Source organism: Nansenia antarctica (assembly GCF_963989245.1).
Source record: "Nansenia antarctica genome assembly, chromosome: 5".
NCBI classification, from domain to species: domain Eukaryota; kingdom Metazoa; phylum Chordata; class Actinopteri; order Argentiniformes; family Microstomatidae; genus Nansenia; species Nansenia antarctica.
In genome coordinates, this window is record NC_137690.1 from 7,846,597 (window position 1) to 7,871,469 (window position 24,873).

Here is a 24,873-nt window from a genome sequence, read left to right on the forward strand (position 1 = left end):
TTGCTGCCTGACGCACCTCCAACAGTGCCTTTAGAACAGGTGTGCTGTGACACCTCACTGAACACCTATGTGGGCCTAACTGGGTCATCAGCTGGGGACCACCAGTCATTGACGTTTCGCTCCTTTAACCCCAGTACATCTCCTGGTGGCGGAGCGATGGCAGGGATCTCTCCCTGCCACCCCCTGCTGATGCCCTAGGTGTTGTTCGCCCCCCAACCCTTATGCTTCCTTCTTAGCCACAGCCAGAAGCTGCCTTTCTCCGCCTCCTCAGCCAGCTCTTTCATGACTTTCCGATGCCTTGCTCCTGTGCATCCTATGTCACGGAGTAGGCGAGCAGCTGAGGAACCTACGAAGCCCCTACACCCCACTTCCACAGGGCACGTAACGGCTTTCCAGCCAGCCTCCCTGCACTCCGCCGCCAGATCTGCATACTTGGCTCGCTTCCGCTCGTTGGCTGCCTCCAAACCACCCTCCCAAGGGACAGTGAGTTCGACCAGAAGGACTGTCTTGCAAGCCTCTGACCACATGACCAGGTCTGGTCGGAGCGATGTTTCCACGATCTCCCTGGGGAACTGGAGCTGTCTCCCCAGGTCGACCCTCATGGTCCACTCACTACCCGGTGCGAGGAGTCTTGCTGTATCTCTCTGACGGGAGGGTTTGACTCTCTCTCCAGCCCTTGCAAACTGGATGGGATGTCTGTCTGGAGCGGAAGGTCTGCTGTTTGCCTCCTGTCTGCATGTCTCTGCCACCTCTCAACAGAGTATAAGGAGTGTGAGCCACAGCACAGAAAGCAATAACAGGAATGTTGACCCCGCTGACATCCAGTGTAACACCAGCCATCTTACATCTTCACTTCTAACTCATGGTTCGGCTTTGAGCAAACCTTCAAAGGGGTGGGCCATCCTTCTGCATCAATAGATTGGGACGGCGGCGGTGGCACTAGAGGTTAGAGAGGGCCGGCTAGCAATTGGAAGGTCGCTGGTTCGATCCCCGCCTCAGGAGAAAGCTGCATGTGCCCCTGAGCAAGGCACTTAACCCCTAATTGCTCTAGGGTCAGACTATAGCTGACCCTGTGCCTAGAGCAAATAATACCAAATTCCAACAATCGACTGACAAGTTGATTGCATGGCAATGAAACAATTATTATTATTGTGTTTGAAAGAAAAAAGCGGAACAAAAAAACCCTTCGAATGAAGTGATGCATGCTTTACTCTGTGAGGTGACAGTGACAGACAGAAATGTTCATATACACCATGCTCTGAGGTAAGCACTTGGTAGTCCTTGGTAGTTCTCTGTCACCACACACAGCAGACCTTGGTGACAAGCGTCAAGGCAGAGTTTACGTTCTTTACTCAGCACCACTGGCAGACGCCATGGCAACGCTCCGGGGGTGAATTCTTGTAGTGGAGTTCGTCAACAAGCGACGTACAGTCCGGTATGTCAACAGTAAACCATGAGGACAGTACAAAGTGCTTCCATTCGTACGATGACCATGGGGATGTATCAGTCCCTCGTGTCCCATTTCCCATAGTCATTATGAATCCCCCTGTCAAATCATTCCAAGCATCAATTGTACGCAAAATTCGTTCACGACTGTAAACATTAGACATGATTGTGAGAGGGAGAGACTGTAGACACTGAATGATGAGGACATGGAGTTCATATATTGGTGATTTAAGACAAAGTTCATGTATTTAAGACGAAGTTCCGCTTCTGAGAGGCTGGTTGCAGGTGGGGCTGTGGATGTAGGTGGGATTGTGGAGGAGGCTGTGGGTGGGGGCTGTGGAAGGGAGCGGGGCTGTGGGTGGGGGCGGGGCTGTGGAAGGCGGCGGGGCTGTGCTTTCTCTGGTGGTCTGTTAGGGCTTTCACACCGGCAAAGAACCAGTGTATAACGCGGGCTCGTTCGCCAGACAGCGCCAACGTTCGGAGGTTTCCGAACGTGAACGCGAACCGGCACGGTTCTTTGCCGGTGTGAAAGCCCTATGAGTGCAGCAGGGACTCAGGGAGAGGAGGCGGTGAGCAGTGTGTGGAACCCCTGCAGCCTGTGGTCTCCCCTGGCCTTGGCCTCATCCAACAGGGTCTACAGAGAGAAAGAGAGAAAAAGAAACACACACACACACACACACACACACACACACACACACAGACACAGACACAGACACACACAGACAGACAGACAGACTGCATTTACACATTTACTGCATTGCTTACAAGGAAAACGTTGCCGTTATAAGACAACCAGAACCTGCTTTCATTTTCATTTCACTACATCATTTGCCGGGCTATTCAAGACATGACATGCCTTCGTTTAAACTGCCCTCCTCTCCTCTGCTTTCCTCTTTACGTTAAGACTTAAGAAGCTCGAGGATGTAAATCTATGACCTGTTTGAGCCTCTGCAGTTCCTAGCCAGCTCCTGCTTACCTCCCTGCATCTCACCTGCTCCTCACTGATACAGCAAACAACCTGACCACAAATAATGACCTCCCTGCTTAGAAGGATAAAGCAATTAATACACAGAGCAAACAGCGAGTACAGACTCTCACCAGCACCCTCTAGTGGTAAACTTTAGTCCTGTTTTTTTACTCTCTCTCTCTCTCTCCTCACAATTACATCACATTAAAATAACATATATTTAATACTAGGAAGTGTTTTTTTTGTGTTTGTTTATAGATTAAACCAAATCACACCTTTAGAAGGAAATAAATAAATAAAATAAGCATTAATGCTCAATCGGCGTCTGGCCAACACACACACACACGCGCACACACACTTTTATCACTCCATACTCACATCCATCAGCTCCAGATCATCTTTGGCGTGGAGGTGTCGGAGGAGGTACCAACGTGCTACGGACACTATTGTCTCAGGGTAGCCCTGGGAGGGGGCGTACACGATCCTCTCCAACAGACGTCTGGTTTCTCTGGAGGGGGGAGGGGGCAGAGGGGTGAGTTCCAGTCAGAGGCCAGGGGAGGGGATGCTCTGACTTTATGTGAAAGGTCCTTTGGTATCGTGATCATAGTGGTGGATATTGAGCTGTAATAATGGAGGTCAATGACACCGTATGGAATATCAACAGTACCGCTGATAGTACGATAACACACTCAGTCCCAGATTTGGTCTATATTAAAAGGAGGATAGGTGTCATAGGTCTGGAGAGGGTTGGGGATGGAGGGACTGTGACACGAGCAGCAGAGGAGGGATGGAGATGGAGGGAGTGTGATGTGACCAGCAGAGGAGGGATGGAGATGGAGGGAGTGTGACGTGACCAGCAGAGGAGGGATGGAGACGGAGAGACGCCCACCTGGCGGACATCTTGTTGGAGAACTGCAGCAGGGCCTGGAGGAGGAGGGCGGCGGGGGAGGGGCCGAGCTTCAGCACCTCCGTGGTCGCCTCCGTCACCAGGTCCTTCCACTCACTACCAGGGACGTTCGCCTGGGGACAGGGGGGGGCACACACACACACACACACAGACAAGCGCACACACAGACAGACAGACACACAGACACACAGACACACACACACACACACACACACACTTCAATATCCCAGAACACCAACACACTATAATACGTAGAGTGATTCATTCCGGGGGTGTTTAAAAAGGCGGGGGGGTGTTGAAAGGATGAAAAGCATAACCTCTATAACCTAACAATACCTGTCCTTGGTGCTGTTTGCATTTCCAACTGGCCTCAGTCAGGGGTCATAGTGTTTCCTCTCGCGCTTCCTTGTCCCCTATTTACCCCCATTTACCCCTATTGACCCATCTCTCCTCTCCTCTGCTGCAGCCCCTGTGACCTGACTCATGGTGTTTGTATAGCAAAGACCTCAGTGTAGAAACTCTGTGAAAACTCTAGAAAACTTTTCTGTCCTATCCGTCTATGTGTGTGTGTGTGTGTGTGTGTGTGTGTGTGTGTGTGTGTGTGTGTTTGTGTGCATGTGTCAACAGCTGGCCCTTCAGCATTCTGTACTAGAACGCTAGCTTATGTGACAAAATTACCTAGACCTAGACTAACCCCACTCCCAGCCCCTCCCAGCCCCTCGACTACCCCCACCCCCACCCCCAGCCCCAATACCCCCACCCTCAGCCCCTCCCACCCCCTAGACTCCCCCCCCCCGACCCCAGTCCCAGCCCAGAGAGGGTCTCACCATGCAGGGGCTGAGAGCCAGCAGAGCCAGCCGCAGCAGGCCGGCCAGCTGAGCGCTGTAGAGGCCCATCTGAGAGGCCAGCTGGAGGCTCTGTCTGTAGGCCAGCACCGCCTGCACCAGGAGACCCTGGGTACGGTACACCTCCGCCAGCCACTGGGAGGGGAGGGAGGGGGGAGGGGAGGAGAGGAGGGGAGGGAGGGAGGGGAGAGGAGAGGAGAAGAGGGGAGGAGGGAGAGGAGGGGGGAAGAGGAGAGGAGGGGAGGGGGGAGAGGAGGGAGGATAGGAGAGGAGGGAGGATAGGAGGGGGAAAAGGAGGGAGGATAGGAGGGGAGGGGAGAAGGAAGAAGAACAGGGAGGAGAAGCGGGAGGTGGGAGGAAAGGAGGGGAGAGGGGAGGGAGGTAGAAAGGTAAACATCCACTTTACCAATATAATAAATCTTTTATTCTCTGTTGAACATAGTACTGCTGACATTTTAACATCAACAATCTTTTTTTCTTTAATAAACCTTCAAACTCGTTTTCCAGTCAGTAGAGATAAGATACCCGCTGTGTTTACAATCTCCAGCATCTCCGGCAACCTTGCTGACTACACAGCTACTTGATTGTAAACTGCAGCGATACAAACTCTCCTGCCTGACGTTTGCAATGTTTTTCATTAGCCAAGATGCTCCGAATAGGGAGTGAACATCTTTGATAAAACAGCCAAACAAAGCACAGAGCTGGCACCATGACACACCCCATTAGAAGAGGAGGACTGGAACGTTGGGGGATTGAATAGAGGGACGATAGAAGAGAAAGTGTTTATAAAAGACACTCGCCCTTATAAAATACACCTTCCATGTTTGTTTACTGTTTAAACAGTTTAATTAAAAGAACTAGAAGCCGCACACTCAAGTTCCAGATGCAACAAAATGTGGTTTAATAGGACAACGGTTCGTTGGTTGTCCTATTAAACCACATTTTGTTGCATCTGGAACTTGAGTGTGCGGCTTCTACTTCTTTTAATTGGATTTGGTTCCGTTGCCAGCATATCGCTTACATTTTCTGCAGTGTGCACTCTCTTCTGTTCTTATGTTGAAACAGTTTAAACACAATGTACAGTCAACAATACCCTGCAGAACAACCCAAATCCACAATATTATTAATAATAATAATAAATTAATTATAATAATAATTAAAAAAACAAAAAAAACAACAATGTTCATGTTTCCCCCAGCGTCTCCTAGTGGTGGTGTTGAGACTCACGTGCCAGGCGGAGACGGAGGTGTGGTTGGCCAGGACGGCGGTGCTGAGCTGCGCCAACACAGAGTCTGGCAGCGCCACCGCAGTACCGGCGCCGGCCTGCAGGAGGCGCTCACACTGCACCTGCCTCAGCTGCAGCATCATGGCTGGGTGCTCAGGAGACACACTCAGGACCTGTGAGAGGAGGGGTGGGGTGGGAGGGGTGAGACAGAGAGGGGGGGTGGTGGGAGGGGTGAGACAGAAGAGAGGGGGGGTGGGGGGGGGAGAGAGAGAGATAAGAGAAAGAGAAGAGAGATAAGAGAAAAATAAGGGAGAGGGTGAATAGAGTGCAGTGGAAACAGACAGGGAGAAAAGAAGGGAGGGAGAGAGAGAGAGAGGGAGGAGGGGGCAGGTTTAATGAATGAAACCTCAGAGCTGTACCGTATGCTGTGCCTTTGGCATTTGGAGGGTGTTGGAGGGAGGGTGTGTTGGGGGGAGGGTGTACCTGTGAGCAGAGGGCCTCAGCCTGGTCCAGCTGCCCCCCCTGGGACAGTCCTGTCACGGCCTGCTGCAGCACCCAGCCCTCCAGGGCCAGGGCCAGGGGCCGCTCAGACACCTCCATACACTTCACTGAGACAGGGGGAGAGTTAGACACACACACACACACACACACACACACAAACTGCACTGGAGACACTCACGAAAGCGTGCACACACACGAAGAGGACAGGAGAGGAGAAGAGAGCTGACCTTTCTCTGACACCACGGCCATCAGGACCTGCTCCAGTCCTTGTCTGTCGGGGGCGGAGCCAGAGAGGAGGCAGGCTGTGTTCTCTGTGTGACAGGCAGCCATTAGCCCCGCCCACGCCGCCGGGTCATCTGACCGAAAAAAGAAACAAGAAAGAGTGTGTGTTTGCATGTGTGTATGACTGCGTATGTCTGTGTGTAGGTGTGTGTGTGTGTGTGTGTGTATGACTGCGTTTGTTTGTGTGTGTGTGTGTGTGTCTGTATGACTGCGTATGTGTGTGTGTGTGTGTGTGTGTGTGACTGCGTATGTTTGTGTGTGTGTGTGTGTGTGTGTGTGTGTGTCTGTATGACTGCGTGTGTGTGTGTGTGTGTGTGTAGCCGTACCAGGGCAGAGCAGCACAGCCCTCTGCATGGTCTTCAGGGCGTTGTCTGCGTATGTGTGTGTGTGTGTGTGTGTGTGTGTGTGTGTAGCCGTACCAGGGCAGAGCAGCACAGCCCTCTGCATGGTCTTCAGGGCGTTCCTGCTAGGGTCCTCTCCTGAGTGTCTCCCACACGCCAGCTGGTTCACACCACTGTACAGCAGCGCCCTCTGCTGACACACAGAGGTAATGGCAGTGTGGCACCCACAGAGGATGATGGTATACTGTAGTTTCAAGGTTTATTCACGTATCCCATTATACAAGTATAAGAAAGTAAAATTCGTAGACAACTTTACTCAGTGACGCTCGGTTGAAGTCACCAACCAAGATGTTGCCAGAGAATAGAGATAGGGGGTTACGGAGGGGGTTATGGGTGGGGGGGGGTGGGGGGGGGGCCAGAGACGTACCTTTCCCTGGGTCATACTGGAGAGACACGCTACATGGCCTGCCATCGCACCTCCCTGGAACACAGAGCACACACCCATGTCAGCACATCCAATATGCAGGATTGTGTGTGTGTGTGTGTGTGTGTGTGTGTGTGAGTGAGTGAGTGAGTGAGTGAGAGAGTGTGTGTGTGTAAGAGTGAGTGAGTGAGTGAGTGAGTGAGTGAGAGAGTGAGAGAGTGTGTGTGTGTAAGAGTGAGTGAGTGAGTGAGTGAGTGAGTGAGAGAGTGAGAGAGTGTGTGTGTGTAAGAGTGAGTGAGTGAGTGATAGTTTAATTGAGAGAGCGGGAGAGAGAGAGAATGTGTGTGTGTGTGTGTGTGTGTGTGTGTGAGAGAGAGAGTGAGTGTGTGTGACTTACCTTGGCCTTTCTGGGGTCGTACTGTGGCACCAGTCTGGAGAGCAGAGCCCACAGAGTCGGGTTTCCAGGGTTACTGCACCAAGAGAAGACGCAACAAGGTCAGAACCAATGAAACAGATTCCACCGTTATTTACCAGTCATTTCATTCGTCAATGAGTTAGTTACTTGGCCCCTCCCTGTTTTATCCGTGTCCGCCTGCCTGAGGTCAAAGGTGATGGTCTGGTACCTGTGTACGGCTCTGGAGGCCTCTCTCTGCACGGCGCTGTAGTTCCCCTGCAGGGCCAGCAGGGTGCAGGTGAGCAGGCAGCGCTGCTCCACGGCGCCCCCTGTGGCCCTGCCCAGCTTCAGCAGCTCGGTGAGGGCGGCGGTGGCGAGCGTGGCGTCCCCGTGCACCAGGCCCAGGGCGCACAGGCACAGCAGAGACTCTGGCACGGGCTCCTTCAGCATGGAGCTACGCAGAGATATAGATAGATAGATAGATAGATACGCACACACACACACACAGAGACAGAGACAGAGACAGAGACAGAGACAGAGACAGAGACAGAGACAGGCACAGGCACAGGCACAGGGTCACACGCACACGCACACGCGCACACACACACACACACACACACACACACACACACACACACACACACACTGAGTTAAGGTCAGTTTATCCATCATCCCAGTGTGGTGTTGTGAGGGTAAGCAGCAGTAGAACAGTGGTGTGAGGACAGTAGGGACGGACCATTTGAAGAGCAGGGTTTTGGCGGCGTCCATGTTGCCCTGCCTGTGCTGCAGCATGGCCAGGGAGGTCAGGATGTAGGCCTTGTCCTTCTCACTGGAGGCCACGGCCAGGGCTCTCTCATAGGCTGGGGGTTAACACACAGGAGGGACGGTTACCTTAGAACGGCCGACAAACACACTCATGCATGCAATGTCAGAGCACACAGACAGACACATACCATTGACATATACAGTACAGTGTTTCCCCATACATAGATAAGACTGTGGCGGGCCGCCATCATTTGTCCCACCATAGACGCATAACGAACAGAATCTATTTAAAGCTCTATTTTTTTTCTTTAAAAAAAACATCGTTTTAATATGTGGACCACGCGCCATAGTCTCACAAAAAACAAAATCGCTGTTCAAATTCTTATTTTGCCAGATGGGTTTCAATGGGGAAACATGCTTTTTGGCACCAGCTGCAGTTCTCGCTAAGGCCACATGGTGTCGCCAACGTCCAAATCTCTGGACAGGACTGCTCCCCTGACACAGACAGGTTGAGTGAGGCTCTCACCACTGATGCTGTCTGGTAAGAGGCCTGCCCTGCAGAGGACCAGAGCCAGGCCTGCCAGGTCAGAGAGCTCCTCTAGTGGCGTGGAGGAGTAAACACGCACCGCGTCCTCCAACTGACCCGTATTACTGTGGAAGAAGAAGAACTGTTTATCAACCTGAGAAGCTTTTCTTGACTAAGAACACATTTCTTAGATTAGATTAGATTCAAAATGTATTGCCGAGTACAAGTACCAGACAACGAAATTCATTTTTAGTTGAGCATCTAACCATTAGTGCACAATAGTGATATAGTGCAAAGACCTGATAGTGTATACAAAATGTACAGTTAGGAAATGACTGAAGTACAGTATGATAAGTACAGTAGGTAGCAGGTATATACAACAATAAGAGATAGATACAGCAATAAGCTATGTACAGTTATGGTATATACAGATGTAAAATTAGAGACTGATATAAACAATGAGGTATGTGCAAAATATGTGCAAAACTAAGTATCGGTATGTACAAAAAATATTGTATGTGCAAAACTAAGTATGTGCAACAGCAGTAGTGCAGATGAATGAGGTGTGTTGTGATAACAGGTGGACGGTAGGTAGGGTACCAGAGGGCGCGGCCGTAGCACCCCAGGGCGAAGGCCAGCTGAACCGTGCTGGAGGTCGACTGAAGCAGCTCCACAGCTCTGAGAGGAGACACCAGGTCAAGACGTCACACGGCGCATAAGAAGACACACACACACACACACACACACACAGACACAGACACAGACACAGACACACAGACAAACAGACACACACACACACACACAGACACAGACACAGACACTCAGACACACACACAAGAAGACACACACACACACATATACAGACAGACACACAGACACACAGACACACATACACACATACACACATGCACACAGACATACACACATACACACATGCACACAGACATACACACAGACACACACACACACACACGAGAAGAGACACACACACACATACACACACATACACACACAGACACACACACACACACACACACACACACACACACACACACACACACACGCACACACACACACACACACCCCTACCTCTGGTAGGCCTGCACGGCCTGTTTCTTGAGCTGCAGGTGCTCGTTGAGGTATCCCAGCATGATGAAGGCATCAGTGTCTGTCTGGATCCTCTCTGTAGGGAGGGAGAGGCACAGGAGTGAGACGGCTCTTTGACACGCACACTCACACACACACACTCACACACTCACACACTCAGACACACTCACACACTTACCGGTGTACTTGCTCAGAGCCACCTGAGCAGCCGACACGGCGTTCATCTGGACGATGTTGTAGCGGTACAGCTCAGAGTCCCTGTTAGTCTTATCCAACAGGGTAACACAAACCCAGTAGGCATAGCCTTTCACCCCCTCCGTCTGAGAGAGGAGAGGGGGGGGGGCGGAGAGAGAGAGAGAGAGAGAGAGAGAGAGAGAGGGAGAAACAGACAGACAGAGACATGCACACAGATTCAGTAGAGCATTTACATTTTCGCATATTTTTTTTAATAGAGGTGAGGTTCAATTAAATCAAATCATCCCATTGGGTGAGGTCAGAGTAGGTGTTGACCTACGTGTGTGCTGAGCTCCGTGGTGTGTCTGAACAAGTCCATGGTGTCAAAACTCCCCACTGTCTCTGCAATCAGGGCCTGGCCAGAGGAGAAGAGAGGGAGGGATGGAGAGAAGGAGAGAAGGAGAAAGGAGAGAATGAGGTTTTGTGATGTCTAGTGGTGTGGTTAGGGGGTTTGTGATGTCCAGTGGTGTGGTTAGGGGGTTTGTGATGTCTTTGTGATGTGATGTCATGCTGTGGTACAGTGGTAACCATAACTACTGACTGGGGTTGACGGAGACGGAGACCCGTACCTGTCCGATCCAGCAGTTAACGTACAGCGGCTCCAGAGACTGGGCGATGGTAAAGGCTTCGTGAGCGAGCTGGGGAAGCAAGCCAGACAGTTTACTGAAGAACACACTCTCAACACACACAGACTTACTGAGTGATAGATCAATCTAAAGAAACGATGGACAACACACACACACAGGCTACCTTAATATTGTCCTTCGTCAGATACAAAGCACCAAGGTTGGTCCAAGCAGCAACATTCTAGATAGGGAAAAAAGAAAGAAAGAAAGATTTTTAAATGTTATTTTAAAGGACGTGGTTTATGACTGTCACACATAAAGTACCTGTTTAGAACTTTATTGTATCTTAGTCATTTGTATTAGTATATCCTGTTTCCCTATTGTCTTGATACCCTTCCCCCAGGGACGACAGATGAAAATGAGCTCTGAGCAATATCTGGCGCAATATATGTATTGTGCATTGTCCCTGTCAAATAAACTACCAATAAACAAAGGCAACATAGGAAATGTGTTTGTTGTTTTATTGTACTCACACTTGGCTCCACCTGAACAGACTTGATGAAGCAGTGTTGGGCGAGGGCGAAGTTCCCGAGACCTGAGGTGCGGATTGAGACGCATTTAATACATATAAAACCCATAATTAATACATATAAAACCCATAATTAATCAATATAAAACCCATAAATAATACATATAAAACCCATAATTAATCAATATAAAACCCATAAATAATACATATAAAACCCATAATTAATACATATAAAACCCAACAAAACCAAAAGGAGAGGGTGTGATCCGATCAAAGTTCAGCACCTTTGTTCATGGCGACCACTCCCAGGGCGTTCCAGTAGCTATGGTTACCACTGTCCAGCATGATGGCCTTCTTCACACACTGAGGAGGAGGAGGAGGAGGAAGGGAAGGAGGAAGAGGAGGAGGAGAAGGAGGAGGAGAAACAGGACAGTCGACACCTTCCTTAACTCATTCAGTGCCAAACTGTCAACACTCTAGAGTGCCAAGTGCTCCATTTGGTGGCCAATCAAAGTATTGTTGCTAGGTAAATACCACATAAAACTCTTGGCACTCTAGGTGGTGGGTGGTATAGGGTTCTTTGGCAGTTTAGTGAGTTCATTTCCAATAGGTTTCTAAAAGCCTTCCTAGCCTGGTTCACCCAGACCCGTTTCTGCCCAAGTCTACTTTAACCTGGGATGACAACAACAACAACAACAACTGCAATAGTTGTTGGCTATACAGCACATACAGATCAGGTCCCATCCACCCCACTTCCAGCCTCTGTCACCCAGCTAGCTCCTCCATCAACCCCCCCCCCCCCCCCCCCCCCCCCGAACCCCGACCCCAACCCCTCGTCCCCCCTCCAGATGTGTTACCTGCAGGGCTTTCTCCAGCAGGGTGCCCTGGTCCTCCTCAGGAGCTGGGGGCAGGCAGGCCTGGTGGTAGTAGTTCAGGCCCAGGTCATACCACAGGCCCGGGGCCTCGGACATCAGCTTCAGAGCACGGCCGTAGCACCTGCAGTCCGAACACAGCACAGACCACGGTCAGTGTCTAGTGCGGACAGAACGCAACGCTGAAACATTCTGGAAGTACATGGATGGACTGAGTCAGTCAGTACATGGATGGACTGAGAGAGAAAAAGAATGACTGGATGACTGAGGATTCAGTTGTAAATAACGTCAGTATGAAAGGAGTTGTCAATGGAGGACTGAGTCAGTCATCTTGTCAGGTTGTTGTTCTGCGCTAAGGTTGTCTGTGTATTCAAATCAGACGATCTCATCGGAGCTAGAGGCGAGCCTCTACTCTCTAAACACGTGTGTAGATCTGAAAGGCTTGGATAGGAATAAGCGGGGGTGGATGTCTGGATGTCTGGATTTTCACCATCTTGCTTATACCCATCCAATCATTTCAGACGAGGCAGTGACAGTCTCGGGGTTGTGTATCCCCGTGTCGGCGCCTCACCTCTCCCCGACTTTGAGGGTCTGGGCCTGGTTGAGAGGGTGCTCCTGGTCGGTGGGTTCTAACCCCGCCAGCGGGCCTGGTACCAGAACCCGGGCCCTGATAGGGGCCACGGTCCTGACGGAAGTGCAGGCGTCTCCTAGTAACTTCCACAGACAGGACAGGTCTGGACGAATCTCAACAGCCCTGAGGGGAGAGACCGACAGAGAGGATCATGGGAGTGTGAGGTACAGTTAGTATAGGTTTGTATATGGTATGAGTCATTAGTACAACACGATAAGACACTTGTAATTTGTAAAAGCAACAACCCAAGTCACTTTTTCAGGGTTCCCACACCTTCTGAAACATCAAATTCAAGCACCTTTCAAGCACCTTTCAAGGACAAAGTAAAACATTACTGAATATATGATTTTTTTGAGAGAGAGAGAGAGAGAGAGAGAGAGAGAGAGAGAGAGAGAGAGAGGGGGGAATTCAAGCACTTTCAATGACCCATGTCTATTTTCAAAAACCTTTAAGACCTTGATTTCTTTTTCTCAAATTCACAAACTTTCAAGGATTTCAAGGACCCGTGGGAACCCTGCTTTTTGAATCTCTTCAACTAGCAGGGAAACGACTTCAATAAGAAAGGGGTACAAGCGTTTTCAGAAAAAAACGCACGAAAACCAACTTGTTTATTTCCTGATGCTACCAGAGTGTAGTGCCCGTCTCTGACCTGTAGAGGTAGCGTAAGGCCTGTTGGATGAGGTCTACGGCTCCTCCGTCTCTGTAATCCTCCATCAGACCCTTGGCCAGGGAGAGGAGACACTCCCCCAGACCTGAGCAGTAGATAGCAGAGAGATGAACAACACAGCAGCGTGAGGACCAGCAGCAGCACCCAGTGAGTCAGAAAAGCACTGTGAGGATGAGCGAGGCTCAGAGAGTTCCTCCTGTCCTACTTGCTGCTTTTGAAAACATGATTTATGTATCCTAGTCTGTCACGGTCAGTACGAGTGGATTGATTACTGATCACGAACACACAAGACACAGGCAGGCAGACAGGCAGACAGACAGACAGACAGACAGACAGATAGACAGATAGACAGATAGACAGACACACACATCCACACATCCACACATCCACACACACATCCACACACACACACACACACCCACACCCACACCCACACCCACACCCACACACACACACACACACACCCACACCCACACCCACACCCACACACACATCCACACACACCTTTCAGCGCGGGTACGTAGTCCTCCCGTGCTGTGACCTGCAGGTACTCTGCGGTGGCCTCTCTGAACTTGCCCAGGGTCTGTTTGATGGCGGCGGTCTGGTACAGGCTGTAGATGGAGGAGGGGTGGAGGAGCTGGGCCTTGGCGAAGGCCTTCAGGGCCGCGGTGAAGCTGCGGCGGTGCAGGTAGGCCTCGCCCAGGCACTCCCAACACACCCAGTCCTGGGGGTCCGCCCTCAGAGCAGCCTGCAGACTGAGGAGGAGAGGGTTGGAAGTCTCTTTGGAGAACGGCGTCTGCTAAATGCTAAATGTAATTCTTCCGTCCTTCTAGCATTGTGACTGCCAATGGCCCCTGATCATAGCATATCTTTATTTTTCTTATGAGGAATGATGGATAGATGAAGGCTAAATGCCAAAAATGTCATGTAAAAATACAAAACATGATTCATAACATCATTTAAGTTAATCTGTGTATAGAGAGAGAATGCATAGGGGTGTGCGTGTATATGTGTGTGTTCTCTCTCTCCATTTTACTTTGCACTAGTAAACTTAAGCTGATGTTTTTAATTCTAAAATGGAAAAACTTTCCAAATAAAAGGCCATTTTTCAATTATTGTTTTATTTTTATTTAAAAAAAAAAAAGATTATCATTGTTTTATCTCTCTCTCTCTCTCTGTTTAAAAGTGGGCATATGACACTATGACTATTTTAGCTGGACTGTCGAGTGTGATCAACAGACACTGTCTGTGAAAATAAACGCTGTGTTCATGCTATTACAGTGAGCTAGCAAGTCTGGCAGCCCTCCACTGAGGAATGATGCAGCACGTGTAGAGCTGGCTGGTGGGCCAGATTAGAGGGGTTAAGTATACGCCCCTAACCTGTGTCGTCCTGTGTGAAGGGTTAACACTGCAGAGGGATCTGACAAGCAGACGGAGCAGTGTGGAGAACTACATGCCGGTATTTCCACAGAGATTGTTTACAATATGTTCCAGTGACTTCAGCTGGACTCACAGATTGGATTCAGAAAACCGTAAGTGTCGTTTATGACAGACTTTTAACACATTTGAACGTGTATCATGAAGTCAGGGGGGGTCATAATGAATGGAATACTGTCTCCATTGACTATGGGCTATAACCGTATGACCATGCCAGCTATTGAATGAATATCTCAAAAAGCAAGGAGCCCTATTATCTCCTAACCTCATTGTGTCTCCTCAGAGAGCATGGCTGTTGAGGTTCCGGGGGTCATGTCTGAATGATACCTCCTGTCTTAACACAGTGCTCCTAACCTAACCTTGACATGTGGTGTTTCGGGCAAACGTTAACCGTTTTGAAAAGTTGAATACTGTTTCTAGAAATATGCTCATGTCATCAAGAAAACTGTTCTGACTCTTTGATAGATGATTTACTTACTTAGACAAATGTATTTGTTCTAATTGGCTTTGGATAAAGGCGTCTGCTAAATGACCAAAATGTAAATGTTAATGCAAAGTAAATGTAGTGGGAGCAACAAAACGGAACTAGACTGGGCTTAGGTGTGTGTGCTACTCTCAGTTTGTGTTGATACTGATCTCAATTATAATTTTATAATAATTTTAATAATTTTGCCATTTAGCAGACGCTTTTATCCAAAGCGACTTACAATTACGAATTACAGGGACATTCCCCCTGGAGTAACTGAGGGCTAAGTGCCTTACCCAAGGGCACACTAGTAGTGGTGTGGCTTCAGGCGGGATTTGAACTCACAACCTTCCGATCACAAGTCCAACTCACTATCCACTAGACCACCACTACCCCACAATTCAGTGTGATACTTCTGTAATGAATCCACGTGCAACATCAGAAATACGTTTCTTGAATTAATGACTGGGATGAATGATTCAGAGGGAATATGTAATTGCTGTAAATGTTATTATGCATTTTGTGTCCATTTTACTTTTCACTAGTAAACTTTGTTATAATTGCAGAATATGCACAAGATGTTTTTATGCTAAAATGATAATTCAATTCATGTAATGCTCTCGGAGGGTAGTGAAACGAATGGATGCTGTCGTTCGCACTTGTTCATAACAATAAGAAATATGAAAGTCAGTCAGTCTCTCTCTCTCTCTCTCTCTCTCAGAGAGTAATTCAGTCGGTGAGAACATATTCTGTAACAAACTCTATATAAATAAAAAGGTAACAGGTGTGCATGCATGGGTGTGTCCATGCGTGAGTGTGTGTGTGAGTGTGAGTGTGTGGTCTTACTCTGCAATGGCCTGCGGGTGTTGGCCAACCTTCAGGTGGTAGAGACCTCGCCTCATCCAAGCCCACTTGGCCGAACCGGGCGTGGCTTTCTCTGTCACTGACAGTAAGACAGCAAGGGCGGTGTCCTTGGGTGGGTGGGGGGGAGAGACATATTGAACAGACCGGTTTAGTGATCGGAGCCTGTTCTCCAGTAGCAGTCTGTCCTTCTGACACCCCATGGTTGTTCCCCCCCAGGCCACAGACAGGCAGCCCCAGACTCACCATGTCCCCCTGCTCCATGCTCAGGTCCACAGAGGCAGCACCAGACTCTGCATCGCTGCTGTCCAGGTCAAAGGCCTTCTTATAGCAGCCCCTTGCTCTCCCTCGGTCCCTGGCCACCTCCCGGTAGTAATGACCAAGGTACCGGAACACACAGGCCAGGTACGGGTCCAGCTTCCCTGCCTGACACACACACACACGCACGCACGCACGCACACATTACGCTTTACACTCAGTGTTGCCAGATGGGATTGTTTTCCAGCCTAACCACAGTCTAAAAGCCGCCCAGTGTGATCATGAGTAGCCCAATTGGGCGGGAATACGCCCAATCTGGCAACACTGTTTACACTAATGGCAGACAACCTTTCATTAAAAAACTGATGACAATGTATTGTTTCAGGGTGTACCATAACCACAATGGTTTGCCACACATTAAGAAGCAGAAACAACCCAGGATTGTATACATCGTCTTGACATAACACATGATCTATTCTATAATGCTACAGCCCACTATGTGCAGTCTTGCACCAGGGAGAGAGAGAGAGAGAGAGAGAGAGAGAGAGAGAGAGAGAGAGAGAGAGAGAGAGAGAGAGAGAGAGAGAGAGAGGTCCTGCGGTGCTCGCTAACCTTCAGCAGGTGGGTGTGGGCTTTGCTCTTGTCCCTCTGAGTCTCCTCCCCCATGTCCCAGTAGAGACGCCCCAACAGGAAGTAGAGCTCTCCACAGTCTGGGCTCTGGGCCAGCGCCTGGAGGAAGCTGCAGGAAGAGGGGGAGACAGGAGTCAGGCCTTTTTTTTTTTCTTTTTTTTTCTCCAATCGTTAGAAACCACAACTCCTCTCGTCCTACTGAGGATCCTCTCCTTCAGATGAAGCGAGGGGAGGATGAAGGAGAGGATGGGGGGGGGGGGGGAGTCTTGTTTCTAACAATTTAGAAATGGCTATTGTTTAAATCACAACAACATGGTACACAACGTGATTATTTAATCCTGTGGTAATACCGTATACCGCGGTACAATTTGGGGACGCCCAACCCTAGTACACATCAGTCATCATATCTGTTAGGGTGTGGTTGTATATCATTCCCCTTTTCATCTAGGACAGTAGAGATGCGTTGTTCTATCAGACTGTATTAACGCAATGCCTTCTGAGGAGTCAATTTAAACACACATACACACACACACACACACACACACTCACACACACACACTCACACAGACAAACACTCACACAGACACACCCACACACACACAGACACACACACCCACACACACCCACACACACCCACACACACACACACACACACACACACACACAGACACACACCCACCCACCTCTGCTCTGCCAGCTGGTGCTGTTCCTGTGCCAGGTGTACCAGTCCCCTCAGAGCCAGCCCCTGGGCCAGGTCAGGGTGGGAGACCAGCAACTCAGAGGATATCTGTAGAGAACAGGGTCAGGGAACACAAGGCACATAAGACCAGCCTGTATGGCTTAACAACATACTGTTGTACCATGTACCGTATACTACCTTTGCACATACGATACGTCCAAAAACATTTTTAAACGTCCTTGGGTTTTGAGAAAGGCTCTATATAAATCTAAGATATTATTATTATTATACCATATTATTGCGCATTGCACTCTTATATAGCCTCTTTTATACATCTGTACACTATAATATATACTGTACTGTACATAAGCTACCTTAACTGTACATAGCTCATAACTGTATATACCTCTAAACTACTGTACATGCCATACTGTACCTATCACTATCATTGTCATGTTTTTAAATCATGTTCTTATATCCCTATTTGCACTTCTGGTTAGATGCTAAACTGCATTTCGTTAGGGTTAGTACTCTGCAATGACAATAAAGTTGAATGTAATCTAATCTAATCTAAAGATGACTGGTGACTAAATTCACGCTAACTGTACTGGGTTTTAAATGTCAACTAAAACAATACGTGACGCACCGGTGTCAGAGCGAGGTTGATTTAACAGCTGGACAGAGGTGTCCTACCTGCAGTGCCTGGTCAAGTTGGCCTTTCTGCAGATACGCTCTTCCTTTCAAGGCTACCAGGACAGGGTCGTTGTTCGCATCTGGGAGCTATGACAGATTGGAGACATGGAAGAAATGTCAGGAAAAACATGTCATGGAGCGCATCAGTTTGCACTTTGACATTTTTTGGGTATAAAATGTATACATTTAATAAATGATTATCATCATCAGTAGTAGCACCTGTGTGAGGGTCTCCAGCGCCTGGTCTGCAGCCTGTTCGTCCCCACTCCTCACTAGGGCCTCCAGTCTCAACCTCAGGAGCCTCAGCCTCAGGTCCTCTTCTCCGGACGCACACAGCCTCAGCCCTGTGTAGGGAGAAGCCAGGCTGAAGAACGCTAGAGATGTTTTTTTCAATGAGCCTCTGAACCTCCGATTTCGACCTCCACCAGCCTCCCGGCCCCGCTGTCTACCAAAGTGCTGCTTACTCCCACTAGTCTAAACACACCGTACCTTGGGAGCAGGATGCGGCGCTGTCGGTGTATCTGTGCATCTTCAGCTGCGCCTGGGCCGCACTGCACCACCCAACAGTGCTGGAACGCATCTTCTTCAGACCTGGGGGGGAGTTTGAGATTGAGAGATTGAGATAACGTTTATTGCCACTATGCATTACACATATAGGAATTTGCTTCGTCACCACAGCAAGTGCGTTTATACTTTTTTCACATATCAAAAAACAGGACAACACAACAACAACACAGGACAGACAACAGTGCATTGGATAGTGCGGTATAAAGTAAAGTGCAGTGCAGAGTTTTTTACAGTGAGTCCAGTTCAGTCCTGGGCAGACTTGGGGGCGGGGGGGGGGGGGGAAGCCAGAGTCATTTAACAGCCTGGCGGCTGAGGGGTAGAAGCTGAGCCTGTGGCGGGCCTTCAGTGCCTTAGGCAGCCGCAACCTTCTTCCAGAGGGAAGCAGGGTGAGGAGGCCGTGGCCGGGGTGGAAGGGGTCGGCCATGATCTTCCTTGCCCTCCTCAGAGCCCTGGTGTCATGCAGGGAGTTGAGGGAGGGCAAGGGACAGCCGATCACCCTCTCTGCTGAACGTAGCACCCGCTGCAACTTGGCCTTGTCCTTGGTCGTTGCAGCAGGGAACCAGGTGATGATGGAGTGGGTGAGGATGGACTCTATGATGGCCGTGTAGAACTGGACCATCATGGACCTCGGCAGCCTGAGTTTCCTCAGCTGCCGGAGGAAGAACATCCTCTTCTGGGCCTTCTTTGTGAGGGCCTCGGTGTTCTGCTCCCACTTTAGGTCCCGGGAGATGGTCATGCCTAGAAAGCGGCATGACTCCACGGAGGCCACCGGGGTACCTCCCAGCGTGATGGGAGGGGGCAGGGCTGCTTTCCTTCGGAAGTCCACCACCATCTCCACTGTTTTTAGAGCATTTAGCTCCAGATTGTTTAAACTGCACCATCTCTGCAGCCCCTCGATCTCACCCCTGTAGGCAGATTCGTCCCCCCCGGAGATGAGGCCCACCAGGGTGGTGTCGTCTGCAAACTTCAGGAGCTTGACCGAGGGGTGGCGGGAGACACAGCTGTTGGTGTAGAGGGAGAATAGTGCTGGAGACAGGACGCAGCCCTGCGGGGAGCCTGTGCTGGTGGTCCTGGAGCTGGAAATGCTCTTCCCCAGCTTCACCCGCTGAGACCTGTCAGTCAGGAAGTCCGTGATCCACCTGCAGGTGGAGACCGGCACCTGCAGCAGGGATAGCTGGTGCTCCAGGATGTGTGGGAGGATCGTGTTGAAGGCCGAGCTGAAGTCCACGAACAGGATCCTGGCGTAGTTGCCTGCAGTGTCTAGGTGTTCTAGTACGTAGTGCAGAGCCATGTTCACGGCGTCCTCCGTGGATCTATTGGCTCTGTACGCGAACTGCAGGGGGTCCAGCACAGGATCCGTGATGAGCTTCAGGTAGGCCAGGACAAGGCGCTCCAGGACCTTCATGACGACGGAGGTCAGAGCGACGGGTCTGTAGTCGTTGAGGCCTGTGACCTTGGCCTTCTTGGGGACGGGGATGATGGTTGATGCCTTGAAGCACGCTGGGACGTGACACAGCTCCAGCGATGCGTTGAAGATGTGGGTAAACACCGGGGAGTTGCACACACAGGGAGGAAAATCACTAAAGTAAGTCGTTTCTTATTAAGCGCACGCCACGCGCGCTCTGCTGAGGTACAGGCCGGCGGTGTGTTCGAGTGCCGTAACACATCAACATACATAACCAATGTCATTCCAACACATTACCGTTATATATCCATAACAATAACAACAATAACAATAACATGATAACATTACACAACACGGTTCATGGATCAGTACTCTCCCATCGTTCGAATGGTACGAAAACGAGGCATTTAACATGGACGTATGACAAGTGAACATGGCTCCAGCTCACCTTGGGCCAGATACTTGATAGCGTCTTCGCATTTCCCCTCCTCCAGAGCTCTGACTCCCAAACCCAGGTGACCCGTGCCGTTGCCTGGGTCCAACTCCAACAGGCGGGAAAAACAACGACCCGCATACTCATCGCGGACCCCTAGAGTCAAACCAAAACGCGTACCGACCAAGCACTGCTACCACCCACTGTCACAGCACAATACGTTATGCATCGGGAAGGGCCCCATCTGGATTTGTCCAGTAGGAACACAGACTTAGGTTTTTTTTATCTCTTAAAGCTTGAGCAATGCGTTGAGAGGGATCCCTCCTTACCTGACATGAGATAGTGTGAGGCGAGGACTTCTAGAGGGTAGGTTTGTGAGGGATAGAGTGACAGCATGGACTCACAGGCTTCTTTCATTTTGTCTTCCTCGTGCGATAGCTGGAGAGAAGACAAGGGTTCTGGAATACTGCAAGCTGGCAGAGGAAAGGGGCTGGCCCTAGTTTTCACGACTGTGTTGAGACACTGAGTGACAGAACAGCACAAAGGCCAGGGGATATTGACTTACTTTTGAAAGGCATTTGACATAGTCAGTTGAGAGCTTCAGGTGCTCCTGTCCAGGGACATCATGGGTGAGAGCCATGGCCTTCTCAAAGGCTGTGATTAACTGTGATCGTGAACACAGTACAGTGAGGATCAACAGGATAAACATTTCACTCAAAGATTCTATTCTATTCCTAACAGTATTCATGAGGGATTCTATTTCTTCTCTGCTCTTACGTGCTGCCGAGTCTCATTGTCTTGTTCCTCCACGCTGTCTGAGAGGAGGCGGGTCATCTGTTGCCATAGCTGCTGTAGCTCCACCGTCTCCACAGCTTCCCCCTCCCCCTCCTTCAGCTGAATCAGCTGTCGCCACACCTTCGCCACCTGAGAGACAAAAAGAAACAAACACTGTAGTGCTTGTCTGCAAGTAAGCCATGCACACGCACACACACACGCACACGCACACGCACACACACACACACACACACACACTCACAATCACACTTGCCACACACATGCTCGGCCTCAAGCACACTCACACTCACACGCACGCACGGCAGTGGGGCAGCTGAAGTTGTTACACACCTGTAAATAGTCCTTGTCTGTATGGTAGATGTCTGCCAATTTTCTCATCACCTCGTAACATTTGGTTTTGTCTGAGCTGTGAATGCAGAACAGGGGTGAACACAACAGTTCACCATTTGAAACAGACAGGGCCAAACCTTTACTTACAATGAGGTAAGAGCGGTTGTTATTGTCCCATACCTTTCATAAAGCTCAGTAAGTTTCTGGTAGACTTTGGGCAGCTCCGTTTTGAAATCTGTCTGGTCTGTCTTCTCATAGAGGTTAGCCAATCCCTGTAACAGAAATACGTTGCTAAACATACCACAACATATCAATGGCAACAATCATGTTTGGCATGAAAACAACATAGCAGCTAGCCAACGCAGAGATATGGAGACAGGCTCCTTCACAGCATCATACTCAGGCAGTGAGTGTATATGTTTGAAAGTGTGTGTGTGTGTGTGTGTGTGTGTGTGTGTGTGTGTGTGTGTGTGTGTGTGTGTGTGTGTGTGTGTGTGTGTGTGTGATTTAGTCACCCCACCTGCCAGGCCAGTAGCTGGTCTGGTTCCAGCTCCGAAGCCTTCCTGTAGGCTGTCTGCGCCTGGTCAGGCTGCTCCAGCTCACTGGCTGACAGACCGATGAACACCCACGCATTATAGTTGTTCTTCTCAAGCTTCAAAACAGCCTGGGGGGGGGGCAGCAGAGGTTGGATTAACATTTACATTTACATTTTTGACATTTAGCAGATGACTTTATCCAAAGCAGTCAGTCACACTATGCTAAAATGTTTTTTTTAGAGTGGAAAAGCATGAAAGCATGAAACCATGACAACAAGCAGTGACTGGCAGTCAATACAAGTCCTACAATATTAGCATTTTTGTTATTGGCATTCTTAGAAAGATAAGATAGTCTTGTGTGTTAATGTTTTTTGTCAGGCAGTAAGTCCCTATTCAGGCCTTACCTTGCAGTGTTTTAACGCCTCTTTGAATTCTTTATTTTTGATGGCCTCTCTGGCATTTTTCAGAGCTGATTTCACCTCTTTGCTGGACATTGTCTCTGCAAGATGAGTCAGTCAATACAACCAGTTAGAAAGACAGAGACACAACTGGAGACATCCTCGCTTGCTGACAGATGCAAACCTCATCTCAGTGACTATGGAGTTTCTCAGCTTGCCAGCAACAGTACACTCTTCTGCGCATGCGCGTTGCATTGACAGTTCTGATCACAAAGCCCAACTGCCTTCGTGGACTAACGCATATCAAGTCAATTAGATTGTCAAGCAAATTAAAAGCCTGATAACTGAAACACTTAGTTATGCCTAGACATTATTCCACCGTCTCTGACTCTGCGTGAGTTTAGAATGATAAGGTTCTATCTCCGTTTAGGGCAGTTCAGAGATATTGAGCGTCAAAGTTTTTACATTCCATTATTATGTTTTGTGAGATGGAACCTTTGTATTTTATGAATTACTAACTCAAAAATGTCAACATTTAAAAAATAACACCACACAAGCATTAATAAACACCTAATGGATCAGATTATGAAAAAAACCCTCAATTTTGACAAAGATTGAAATAGAACCTTATAATTCTAACGTCACGTCTGGCTATACTCGTCTGTGTTACATTGAACGCATACAAACTTGTCAGGTACTAGCTAGCTAGCTTAGCTGGGTTAGCCATCATCATCACAGCAATAACGTTGCAAGAAGTTCATCTTCTTCACGAAGCAAACATCAGTTTTACCGTTAGATTATGTTATGTTCCGTAACATCCAACCATAATATGTTTTGTCAGCAGTGGCTACGTCCAGTGGAATCCCAGCATCAGAGACCTGTGGCAACACACAAGAGAGTGGCAAAGTTGTTGACCCGGAAGTAATCCGCTCTCTCAATTGTTGTTATTGTCCAAATAAAAGTCAACACAGCTAAAAATAAATAATTGAAACGGTAATCCATTATATTCATGGCGCATGAATGTAGAACTCCAATATATGAATCCCATATCGTACATCGTAACCCAAAATATTGTTTGAATAAATTATTTAAAACGGTGTTGCTGTACAGTACAGAGTGAGTTAAAGAATATAATACTTTTAATTTGAAACTCTTTTTTGTCCAGCTGAGATTTAACCCGGAAGTAGTCGGTATTGTCAGTGTATAAATAGAACTGGCGGGTTAAACGCCACCAGGTTGGGAGACTTCTCAAGCCCATCTGTGAAGCTGCTTTGGCCACATCCCAAAAGAAAAAAACATGGGAAAACGAGGGAAGTGTCGAGTCAACGAAAAGAAAGGTAGATCAATGTTGTTTTTTTAAACATAAATCTGTTACGATAGTAAGATAGGTGCTTAGTAAAAAAATGTTTTACAATTCATTCAACAAGGTAGGCCTACCCCCAAGCAAACCCAGTCACCAGCTCCATGCTTGGGCTGTTATTGTATTGGTGGGTCATGGAGTTTTTCATTTCAGAAATGCAATGTTAGAGGCTAGATTGCCACTAGATTGGGATTATAATGATGTGACAAACAACCAGAGTCACAGTGCAAACTACTTATCTAATTACAGCTAGTCTATTGCAAAAGTATCTTAGCAAACCCTCAAACCATGTCCAATCTCTGTAACAAAGAAGACTTTTAGGCTACAACATCAGTTGCATCATCACTGCAGGACATCCCTCTCTGCACCCAAGTTTGCATTTCTGTTTCCCCTGACTCCTGTCAGGCAGATGTAATACATATATTAGTATTAATTAATTCAAAGTATTTGGCTACATTCAGTACAGATTACAGGCTCTAACAGGATCCATGTTTTTCAGTAATAATAATAATAACTTTATTTGTATAGCGCTTTTCCTGCAAAAGTTGCAGCTCAAAGTGCTTTAATCATTATATAATCTTAATTTAATTATTTTGTAACTTAAATGCAATATTAAAAGGCTAGTAGGCTATTATGTTGTGTGGACAGTTTTGGAGAATGTAAAGCATTCTATTATCTACAGTGTTTTCTGATGGAACCATTGTTTAATATTGACTGTGCTGTATTTTTCTCTATTTTCTTGCAGGCAAAACAAAACACCTAAAGGCAACGGGGGAGGGTGGCGATGGCCTCTTGA

The 24,873-nt window shown here is 48.6% G+C and overlaps 1 protein-coding gene across 1 annotated transcript; it reads right to left on the minus strand.

Moving 5' to 3' along the window:
- Window positions 1-1,966: 1,966 nt before the first annotated feature.
- On the minus strand, window positions 1,967-23,644 carry skic3 (SKI3 subunit of superkiller complex). Its single transcript, XM_080530762.1, has 41 exons — window positions 23,508-23,644; window positions 22,724-22,818; window positions 22,304-22,447; window positions 21,964-22,055; window positions 21,784-21,859; window positions 21,436-21,582; window positions 21,224-21,322; window positions 20,988-21,096; window positions 20,674-20,814; window positions 18,743-18,844; window positions 18,473-18,597; window positions 18,254-18,340; window positions 17,565-17,668; window positions 16,864-16,990; window positions 16,240-16,419; window positions 15,979-16,103; window positions 13,734-13,984; window positions 13,212-13,314; window positions 12,503-12,685; window positions 11,917-12,055; window positions 11,344-11,422; window positions 11,064-11,125; window positions 10,715-10,771; window positions 10,534-10,602; window positions 10,245-10,319; window positions 9,909-10,050; window positions 9,713-9,806; window positions 9,224-9,301; window positions 8,624-8,748; window positions 8,069-8,192; window positions 7,562-7,786; window positions 7,336-7,408; window positions 6,942-6,995; window positions 6,593-6,704; window positions 6,119-6,247; window positions 5,874-5,998; window positions 5,393-5,563; window positions 4,148-4,300; window positions 3,303-3,433; window positions 2,792-2,921; window positions 1,967-2,080 (listed from the first exon to the last, which is right to left on the minus strand). The coding sequence occupies exons 2-41, from the start codon at window positions 22,811-22,813 to the stop codon at window positions 2,000-2,002; spliced, it is 4,713 nt and encodes a 1,570-aa protein (XP_080386888.1). The 5' UTR covers window positions 22,814-22,818; window positions 23,508-23,644; the 3' UTR covers window positions 1,967-1,999.
- Between the last annotated feature and the right edge of the window lie 1,229 nt (window positions 23,645-24,873).